The sequence below is a fragment of the Euleptes europaea genome, chromosome 2 (genome assembly GCF_029931775.1).
Source record: "Euleptes europaea isolate rEulEur1 chromosome 2, rEulEur1.hap1, whole genome shotgun sequence".
NCBI lineage: Eukaryota > Metazoa > Chordata > Lepidosauria > Squamata > Sphaerodactylidae > Euleptes > Euleptes europaea.
The window spans coordinates 15,149,247-15,160,225 of NC_079313.1; the positions used below are offsets into that span (position 1 = coordinate 15,149,247).

At 48.7% G+C, this 10,979-nt stretch overlaps 2 protein-coding genes across 2 annotated transcripts in view; one reads left to right on the plus strand and one right to left on the minus strand.

Annotated features, from left to right (window-relative positions):
• JAK3 (Janus kinase 3) overlaps positions 1–4,259 on the plus strand; it is a 50,143-nt gene extending 45,884 nt beyond the window's left edge. The window contains exons 22-23 of the mRNA XM_056844676.1: positions 1,707–1,817; positions 4,143–4,259. Coding sequence (XP_056700654.1) covers positions 1,707–1,817; positions 4,143–4,259 — 228 coding nt within the window. The remainder of the gene's footprint in view (positions 1–1,706; positions 1,818–4,142) is intronic.
• A 4,563-nt stretch (positions 4,260–8,822) lies between these two features.
• B3GNT3 (UDP-GlcNAc:betaGal beta-1,3-N-acetylglucosaminyltransferase 3) lies at positions 8,823–9,962 on the minus strand. Its single transcript, XM_056845423.1, has one exon. The coding sequence runs from the start codon at positions 9,960–9,962 to the stop codon at positions 8,823–8,825; it is 1,140 nt and encodes a 379-aa protein (XP_056701401.1).
• Positions 9,963–10,979: the final 1,017 nt, after the last annotated feature.

Here is a 10,979-nt window from a genome sequence, read left to right on the forward strand (position 1 = left end):
TTAGCAATCAATGCCATGAGACTTTGGTCTGATGCTGTCGCAAACTTTTTCTACTCCAGGGGTGGCCAACACGTGCCTGCTGCTCTCAAAATCTATAAAGCGAAGCTGCTCCCTCAGCTACTCTATGGAACCCCCATTTGGGGGGCTACCGTCAACCAGAAGCTAGAATCAGCCCAGTCTTCCTTTTTACGTCGATTACTAGGAATTCCCAATTGTGTCCCGTACTCCGTTCTTTGTTTAGAGACAGGACTAGTTCTTTTAGAAACCAGGGTCTCGCTGCTAATTTTTAAATTCTGGTTGAGGCTCCACTATAGAGCCACCCCATCGAGTCTGACGTGGCATATGCTTTCCGACCGCTCTGTCTCTCTTTGGAGCAGGCCCATCATTGAAAAAATTAAATCCATAGGGATTTCCTTTGAGGCGTTACTCCCCTTAAACGAGGCGCAAGCCTATAGAATCTTAAAACGAAGGATCACAGACATTGGGGAACAAACCCTTCTTGCTAGAGCCACAAGTTCCTGCTCACCACTACTCTATGGTATTCATATGACTCCGAGCTCCCTACCCGGTTACTTCTACCCTCTGACCTCCCCTTCCCTCAGATGCCTTTTTATGCAAGCCCGCTTAAATATCCTTCCCATGGCCTGGACCAGGGGCAGATATGCTAAGGTACCCTATGTTAAAAGGCTATGCTCTTGTGCCATCGGCCAAGCCGAAACAGTGGCCCACGTTTTGCTACATTGTGAGCACAGCTCACCCTTTCTAGATCAGATCATCGAACCCCTCCTGAAAGATTGCCTTGGCGGCACCGATAAGGAGCTAGTCAGATTTCTCCTAAGTGATAGTCACTCTCAGGTTACTGCAGGAGTTGCCAACTTCCTGGGACTTATTTTTAAACTACTCTAAACCATGTGTATGATTCTAAGGAAGAGTCTTACTCAAGTTTTAAAACCTCCTTTTATCCTAATATGTATTTATTTATTTATTTATTTTATGCCAATAAAGGTTTTGATATTGATATTGATTAACATACACTTTTGTGTCCCTTTACATCGAAACTACCACACAAAAAAGACTCTTTATACCACCTTGTGCCTGATACCAAGATTGCTTTATTGCAGTGTGTTATAAATGTGTATCGGTAACACAAAGGGGAATGCAAATGAAGACATTTCAAAACTGCTACACAGTATGCATCCTCTGACTCCAGAATTAATTTTAGAAGTTCCCCCAGACACATTAAAATTCAGCAAGGGCAGAATTAGCACAGATTGGACCCTTAGAACCAGGGGGGAAGGGGGCGTGGAGAGTCCACTGCCCTCTACTGTTGTCACATACCCAATGATATGTGGGCCTTTTATGCAGGGACGTTTCCCTGCAGTCACCCCCATCGACTGTTTCAGGGCTTCCTTTTGATTGCACGTGCCTTTCCCGCCTGTCATAGGTTGGCTCACTCTCCCTGCGCATTTTGCCTGCATTTTCTGGATGCTGTTTTAGCCAGAATCCGGAAAATGCAGGCAAAACGCAGAGCGAGGTGACCTCTGACGGGCGGGAAAGGCATGCATACTCAAAAGGAAGCCCCGAGGTAGTCAGCAGGGGTGACTGTGGGGAAACATCCCTGCATAAAAGGCCGTGTATGCACCTGCATGCTGAACATTAAGTAGTAGTAGTTTCTGCTACTTTCTACCTCATCCTTTCTCTCCTAGGAATTTCTCCACATGATGGGACACAGCAAGCCCCTCCAGATTGTCTGTCAGCTTCTGGAACTCCTGAAAGGGAACAGGAGGCTTCCTGCCCCAGCCGGCTGCCCCACAGAGGTGAATCAGCAGTCCTGAAATGCAGCATAACTGTGAAGTTTTAGGGCAAAATTTAAGGACGGAAAGTAGCATCCCCTCCCCTGGGTGATACACATGCATGCATCACAGGGTGCAACTCTGTTTAGGATTGCACTATAATAAGAGTTTTATGCGTCTCTGGCAGATCAGCAGGCACTGGGGATTAAAGAAGCTCCTTTTCTTTGGGGGGGGGCAGGGGGAGTTTGATGCCTGGGAGGGTGGATACCCCAAAAGGGGTCATGTGGACATTGATTCCCCCCTAGGCTTACCAGGTGTCCCTCCTATCCTTCGGTGGGAGGTTTTTAGGGTAAAGGTGAGGTGGGATCGCACATGGCTGCCCCCACACAATTATGTCACTTCCGGTTGTAAACCGGAAGTGATGTACCGCTGCAGGCAGGTGCGCAGGCTCACATTGCCTGCCAACCCTCAGCTGGTCGCCGGATAGCCAGGTGGATTGGCGGGGGTTTGGCCGCTACCAACTGGCACTTGGCAACCCTATTCCTAGGGTTGCCAGGTCCCTCTTTGCCACCGGCGGGAGATTTTGGGGGCAGAGCCTGGGGAGGGAAGGGTTTGGGGAGGGGAGGGACTTCAATGCCATAGAGTTCAATTGCCAAAGCGGCCATTTTTCTCCAGGTGATCTGATCTCTATCGACTGGAGATCAGTTGTATTAGCAGGAGATCTCCTGCTACTACTTGGCAGTTGGCAACCCTACCTATTCCCCCCTCCCGGTCAAGTGGCTCCCCTTTCCAAAAGATCACCAAAAAAGGGGACATGTTGACCCACAGGACACAAGGGGTGTTGTTGCCTATCAATGAAATAGCAGCCCGATTTGGGAGCGGGAAATTTGAAATTGTAAACTGTATTGCATACTTGAAGGCTGAAGAAGCCACTTTTTGTAGCGAAAGCGCTGTTGTATATCCGGAAAGGCGTTTCCTCCGATTGCCTGACTGCGCAAGCGTCCAGCAGCAAGCCAACCCAACTTCATTGGACGTTGTTCCTTTATCAAGAACATTATGATAATATTGTGATTATTTGCTGTTTTGTCTGCTTGCTTGCACCACCTGTGCTTGTTTTGTGGTCTTTGTTGCTTGCTCTCGTCGTCATTTTTTTTCATTGTGTACACATTTGTCAGTGTTATTCCTTTGAATTGTGCTTGTTATATTGTCATTTTGACTGTTTGGTGTTGTAATACACTATTATCGTTGTTTGCAGAGCCGACTATTGTTTGTTATTACAGCTTAATTGTACAGTTTTGAGTGAGTCTTTCATACTACACTACCTGGCAGTTGGCAACCCTACCTATTCCCCCCTCCCGGTCAAGTGGCTCCCCTTTCCAAAAGATCACCAAAAGAGGGGACATGTTGACCCACAGGACACAAGGGGTGTTGTTGCCTATACAGTTCGGCAGGCCGTAATGTCCGGAGGCAGAGAGTAGCAGCTGTTCTTGTAGAGAAGCTATGGGCCACTGAGGGACAGTGCAGCACAGCAACAAATTAGGTTTCCAACTGACCAGAAAACAACCCCTCTGGTTAGCGTTTGTGCTTTTGACAGCAGCAAGCAGAAATCTAAAGAGCCTTTGCTGAAACTGGAGATGACCCTTGTCCACCGATGTGGTTCCAGGCCTCTGCTAAAAGCACAGGAGTGGGGTGGGTGGGAGAGATGGGTTACCATGTCCCCCCTGGCCACTGGCAGGGGATCGGGGGTAGGGATGCCAGATCCAGGTGGGGAAATTCCTGGAGATTTGGAGATGGAGCCTGGGGAGGAGAAGGCCCTCAGTAGGGTACAAGGCCATAGATAGAGTGCACCCTTCAAAGCATCCATTTTCTCCAGGGGAACTGATCTCTGTAGCCTGGAGATGATCTATAATTCCCAGGTCCTACCTGGAGGTTGGCATCTCTAGGGGTAGGGTTGCCAGCTCCGGGTTGGGAAATACCTGGAGGTTTTTGGGGTGGAGCCTGAGGAGGGCGGGGTTTGGGGAGGGGAGGGGCTTCAATGCCACAGAGTCCAACTGCCAAAGCTTCCATTTTCTCCAGGGGAACTGATCCCTATCGGCTGGAGGTCAGTTGTAACAGCAGGAGATCTCCAGCTAGTACGTGGAGGTTGGCAACCCTGCTAGGGGGGAGAGCAAAAACTAGCAACCCAAGCAAGGAGGATTAGCAGGACTGCAGCACAGGAGATAGCCCACAGTTCAGGCATCAGTGAAATTTCAAGTTCTGCTGCCCCGAGGCAGAACCATCTGAGATGGTGCCTTGACGGTGCAGTCATTGCCATCAAACTCTCTCTCTCTCTCTCTTTCTCTCTCCAAGGTCTATGATTTGATGCTGTCCTGCTGGGCCTTCATGCCAAACCAGCGGCCCCGATTCTGCGAGCTGAGCCCCCAAATTGAGACCCTGAGAAACAGTCGCAGCAAAGCCCGGGGCTAGAAGGAGACGCAGCAGCTGCTAAAACTGCTCCCCCCACCACTGCCAACAATGCACAGAAGAGGATCAAAGCATATTATTAGACTCTGCTTGGTTTCTAAATTTACTGATTCTCAATGGTGTTCACCCCCCCCACACACACACATGTGCATATTCCCCACAATGTCACACCCAGCCACACCCCACTACTCTGATACAGCTTTATTCTCTGTCTCACCAAAAAAAAAAAAACCACACTCATGCTGGTACAGTTTCAGAACTATTTCCATAAGAACTGCAGGATCCTCCACCCCTATTCCAAAGGGGGCACAAGGCAATAAAAACTGCTTGGCATTCAGGGGTCAGAAGGACATGTGCGAAGGCCTGCTTAGGTACAAGGCCTATTTGGGCAGGATCCAGCTAGGGGCTCAGAGGAAGGGTTCCCAGGTCCATCTTCGCTACCAGTGGGAGGTTTTTGGGGCAGAGCCTGAGGAGGGCATGGTTTGGGGAGGGAAGGGACTTCAATGCCATAAAGTCCAGTTGCCAAAGCGGCCATTTTCTCCAGGTGGACTGATCTCTATCAGCTAGAGATCAGTTGTAATAGCAGTTCTCCAGCTAGTACCTGGAGGTTGGAAACCCAAGTTGTCATCAGCGTTGGCCTCCCTACCTCCCCCCGGTTCATCCATAGGGTTGCCAGGTCCCTCTTCTCAACCGGCGGGAGATTTTGGGGGCAGAGCCTGAAGAGGGCGGGGTTTGGGGAGGGGAGGGACTTCAATGCCGTAGAGTTCAATTGCCAAAGCGGCCATTTTTCTCCAGGTGATCTGATCTCTATCGGCTGGAGATCAGTTGAATTAGCAGGAGATCTCCTGCTACTACCTGGCAGCTGGCAACCCTATCCATCCATTCCCCCACCCCATTAGCCTGATGGGGAGGGCTCTGAGGTTGTTGCAGTCTCCAGCAACCACTCTGTGGACTGAGTATCGGATTGCCAACTGCCAGGTCGTAGCAGGAGATCTGCTAATTCAACTGATCTCCAGCCAATAGAGATCAGATCACCTGGAGAAAAATGGCAGCTTTGGCAATTGGACTCTGTGGCATTGAAGTCCCTCCCCTCCCCAAACCCCGCCCTCCTCAGGCTCCGCCCCCAAAATCTCCCGCCGGTTGCAAAGAGGGACCTTGCAACCCTAACTGAGCACCATCTTTGTATTTTGTACTCCAATCATGTATTTAGATTGGATTAAATTGTTTTTATTGTTTGAATAATACGACTAAGAAACGTTAGATTTTAACTGTTTTATTGTAACAAACTGTTGTAACCCGCCCTGAGTTCGGCTTCGGCTGGGGATTGAGGGCAGGCTAGAAATCAAATAAATAAATATATAAAACAAAATCAGACAAATTTACAGCAACAAATGTTATTACAGTTGCTACTTCCATGCCTTGGTTGAAAATGTTTTTCAGTTTTAGTCGTTTACATTTTTGGTACCTTTGATAAAGATTAGAAGTTTAAAATACGAGGGATGATTTTTTTTTAAAAAAAATCCATTTTCCACATCAAGGGTTGGATCCCGTCTAAATTGACAACTTCCACCAATTTCCTCTTCCCCAGCAGATCCCACCCCCACCCTGGTCATTCCTCAGGGGCCCCTACCCCCCAGGAGCAAAATTTGTGGAGATCAGCAGCCTGCAATGGAAAATTTAGTCTGGACCCTGCCCTACTTGTGGTTATTTTTCTCCTGTTTTGTTTCTCCTGTGAATTGGTACCTCGCTGTTTTAGGACAGGAGTCCCCAACTTGGCACCTATAGGCTCCACAGTGCCCGCCGACACCTTTAATGGCGCCTGCCAACTTTTTCTAGAATGGGAGCAGGGCCAGATGGGGTGTTTGCCCGGCAGGCCTTCTGACTGGCAGTTGGAGATCTGGTAGCCTGTGGGCTGGGAAGGGTGGGGTAAAATGCAATAAAATAGATAAATAGGCTAAGCAGATTTTTTAAAAAACATTGTTTTGGCAGCAGCTGCCACCACAGTACAAGGATCTATGCAAGAAAATGTTTTAAAACAGTATGTTCCTTTTAAAAGGCATCCTGTTAAACAAAGTGTGTGCTTGGAATGGTGAAGAGGTATTATTAAAGGGATGCCTAACCTCAAACCCTGACACATCGCAATTCCCTTTGCCTCCTGCAGCAGCTGTTTTGTTGTTGGCTCTGCTTTCTGCTGCAGCCATTTTGTGGTTGGTCCTGCCTCTTGTGGCAGCCATTTTGTGGTTGGTCCTGCCTCTTGTGGCAGCCATTTTGTGGTTGGTCCTGCCTCTTGTGGCAACCATTTTGTGGTTGCCCCCACCACCCTGTGTCCAAATTCCAAAGGTGCCCACAGGCTTTAAAAGGCTGGGGACCCGTTTTAGATTGTTTCCTGTGACCAATACCTTGCTTGTTAGATTTAGGATGTCGACAGCTAGCGAGCAAGATAGATGGTCCAGTTCTCATGGACTCCGCTGGCTTTCCATCTCTCCACAAAGCCCTGCCCCATCGAGGGAGGATGAATTCCAGGCTAATGCCTACACCCCTATAGAAGTCCCACACACAAGGCAAGATTTCCTCTCGTTTTTTCCGGTTGTGACTCTTGCATTTTTTTTTTTTTTTTGCCAGAAATAACCCTCCGCAAGCAAGGCTAAGCTAGTATCCTGGTCTCATCCATAAAGCATCTCAAAGAGATGCTTTGGGGTTCCCTAAAACAAGAGAGCACCAAGCAAAATTGGGCCAGGTTTCTCTTGAACCCCACACTGAACAAACAACCTACCCTGCATTTGCCATATGTTTCATAAAGCCGTGGGCCAAGATGGGGAGAAGGGGACTGCATTCTTTGCAAAAAAAAGTTTGTCTCCCCCCAGAAAGGGAGACCAATGTTAAAATGATTTGGTAGAAGGGATCCTAATGGGTAAAAAAAAAAATCCATCTGTAAGACCCAATGGCACTTGCCAAGACTGAGGAAGAAAGAATCTACATTTGTACCACAAGGTGATTCTTTTTTCTTTTGGAGGAAATGTTGCATTACCTGAAATGTCACCTCTGGTATGTTAAGCCCTAAACAATTTTCCTAGTTCTGCCACCCACTGATCATCTCAGTTTCCATTTGGGCCCACGTACATGGTTTCACATAACATGGGGTCAAAACACAGGCACTGCTCCAACGTCTAGGCATGTGAAAGGACGCACCCAACTGAACAAGCACCATGGCGCAGAGAAAGGGCAGAAAGGATCAGGAACTTAAATGTAGTGATATAATATCAAAACAATTACGCAGGCATTGTGCAATTCCGCTACTGACAGGAGGAATTTAATGTGTGTGTTTTTCCAGGATCTTAAAACAAGATACATTTTGTTCTGAAGCTCGTAAGCTTTGGGTGCAGCTGGTAGGGCAAACCCAAAAACAGTGACCAGACCAGCTGTTTGCACGAGAGAATGAGAGAAGGCCAGGGCCTAGAAGGCCATTCCACCCCACAGCAGTTTCCAAACTCTTGGAGATTTGTCCCAACGTGGCCCGTAAACGTTTTCCAGAGTTCTCATTGACTCACATCCACCCTATGGCCCAGTGTGTCATTTGGGGTATCTACCAAGATCAACGATTGAATCAGTGCAGACAATTTATACATCCTGAACAAAAGTGTGAAGCCCAATAATCACACCATCTCCTTCCTCGTCTTCACTTCAAAACCGATTTTTACATCTCTCCATCACCTTACCCCTGAATCTTTAACAGTGCGATCCTAAACAGAGTTACACCCCTTTACGTCCACGGAGGTCAATGGGCTTAGAAGGGGGTACATCTGCTCTAAGAGGTAGTGTCTGTCAGTTACAATTCCTGAGACATTACTTAGACCAGGGGTGTGAAACATAAGGCCCAGGGCCGGATCCGGCCCCTTGAGAGCTCTTATCCGGCCCGCGAGCCAGCCGAGGCAGCCACCCTCCCCCCATTCTCGATCTGGTCTGGTGAGGAACGGCACGGCCTGACCAAGTGACATTGATGTCATATCTGGCCCTCGTAACAATTGAGTTCAACATCCCTGACTTAGACTTTGCACACAGTGTGTTTGTGACCTGGAGGCTTCACCTTACACGAGCCCTTGAAATGCCAGGAGGGGCCAGCATTGCCAACTCTTGGTGGGGAAATTTCTGGAGATTTCGGGGTGGGGGGGAGCCTGGGGAGAAAGCTCAGAAGGGATGTGACGCCACAGAACCCATCCTCCAAAGCTGCCATTTTCTCCAGGAGAATCGATCTCCTTGGTCTGAAGGTCAGTTGTAATTTGAGGAGAACTTCAAGCCCCACAAGTCATCAGGTTAAGTTTGCCTTCGGAAAACACAATTTCAAAACACATCTACCATCATCCACCCTTCAGTGTAGTTTCTTTGAGTCATATTTTAATATCAGGTTCCTTAAAATGGCTCTCACCCTTCCTTTGGACATCAGGGAGAGGGAACCAAACAGAGTCACACTAGGTATTACTAGCTGCAAACTGCAACCCAATCAAAATAAATATATGGTCCGTTATCACCCTCCATTTTAAACCCTCCCCCATGCAACCACCAGGTTAATCAGAGACGGTGATAGACCTCCACTCTCTTCCCACAGATCAAGTTTTGCTGGTGGATGGCTCTCCACATCACCAGCATCTCATAGGGCACAAAGCGATGGACCAGGAGCAGTTCTTTGTAATAACAGGGGTCAAAGGACTCCAACTTGGAGGAAGGTACCCTCACACCCACTGTCCGGATGCCAGTGTGGGAAGCAGGAGTCAGCCCCGCTTTCTGGAGACACATCCCCAGGTACACGTCGTCAATAGGGAAGAGTTCGATGCCCAACGATTCCTTATAGATGGCGCGCGAAGTGTAGCCAGACATGAGGAGACCCCCGCCACCGCAGTAAGAGGGGTAGGATTTGGAGGTGGTCACCTGCTCCGGCACGTAGTACTTGCTCCACTTCTCACGGATGGGGCCCACGTTGGTAATGAGCTGTCCCACGAAGAGGTGTTGGTCCCCTGCGCCTGGGACGTCCAACAAGTAGTGGATAATATTGTCCGTGTTGGCAAAGACATCGTCGTCCCCGTTGAAGACGAAACGGACACCAGGGCAGCGGGCCTCCATCCAGGAATGGAAGAGGACTTGCTTGAGCGTCAGGTTGAAGAAACTGTCGTGGAAGTCCCACTGGAGGATGTCTCCGTTCTCTTCTGTCTCAATCCTCAAGAGCTGGTTAATCTTCCGAGCTTCGCGAGCATTCGACACCTGCCCGGATAAGAACAGCCTCCGGATGTGGACGCCAGCATATGTCCGTTCCTGGCCCCAAGTCTTGCGGATGATCTCACGCCTTTCATAATTCCCTGGCGATGACTTGATGGCGAGAAGCAAGAAGACGTCATAGGATTTGTCGGGGCCGCCGCACTTCTCCGGCACATCCAAAAGCAAAGGGAATTCCTTGCAGTGCTTATACCGCAAGAAGTTTTTTATGTGGTTGGGCAAGTCAGCAAACCCGGAAATATTGGCCACTGACGCATTCTCCCGGCACTCGGCAACGGGCTTGGGGTGTTCAGTAATGATTGGCAGGATTCTGCTGGAAGTTTCTATTGCCTCTTTCAGGACAGGGCCGTCCTTGTCATTTTGGAGGAGGAACAGGAACCCAGTGAACCCGACGAAGCTTAGGACGACAACTTCCAACTTGTGGCACCAGCGTCGTGACATATTTTCACCTGAAAGAGAAGTGAAGATTTGAATGGGGGAAACAGCACATACCTCTAGCCCTTGCAAAAATTGTTATCACAAGACAACAACACTCTGTACCCATCTGTGCTTAATTGAATTCGCAGAAGAGTATTGTGTTCAGTTTTGGGCTCCGCAATTTAAGAAGGATGTAGACGAGCTGGAACATGTCCAGAGGAGGGCAACAAAGATGGTGAGGGGTCTGGAGACCAAGTCCTATGAGGAAAGGTTGAAGGAGCTGGGTATGTTTAGCTTGAAGAGGAGAAGACTGAGGGCAAAAACGAATGGTTGCTTTATCCTCCTTTAATCCCTGTTTCAACCAGGATTCAGCCAGGATCGAACACATGAGTTTCGCCCAATGTGCGTTCGATCCTGGCTAAAACAGGGATTAAAGGAGGATAAAGTGACCATGTGTTTTTGCCCTGAGAGGGGATGTGATAACCATCTTCAAGTACTTGAAGGGCTGTCATATAGAGGATGGTGCTGCGTTGTTTTCTGTTGCTCCAAAAGGTCAGACCAGAACCAACAGGTTGAAATTAAATCAAAAGCATTTCCGTCTAGACATTAGGAAGAATTTTCTAACAGGTAGAGCTGTTCCTCAGTGGAACAGGCTTCCTCAGGAGGTGGTAAACTCTCCTTCCCTGGAGGTTTTTAAGCAGAGGTTAGATGGCCATCTATCAGCAATGCTGATTCTGTGACCTTAGGCAGATCATGAGAGGGTGGGCACCCTGGCCATCTTCTGGGCATGGAGTAGGGGTCACTGGGGTGTGTGTGGGGGAGGTAGTTGTGAATTTCCTGCATTGTGCATGGGGTTGGACTAGATGACCCTGGTGGTTCCTACCAACTCTATGATTTTGTGATTCTAAGATCCTTCAGTCAATAGCTGGTGACCAAAGCGATCAAAATGTGCGCTCTCACTGTACTGGGAGAACCCCACCTTCCACACAAGCAGCTTTTTTTTTTTTTTCACATTCCCCGCCACCCTTCCGGACTGACTCA

Excerpts from the sequence above, each read along its gene's own strand:
- B3GNT3 (XM_056845423.1), bottom strand. The coding sequence starts at position 9,962 with ATGTCACGACGCTGGTGCCACAAGTTGGAAGTTGTCGTCCTAAGCTTC.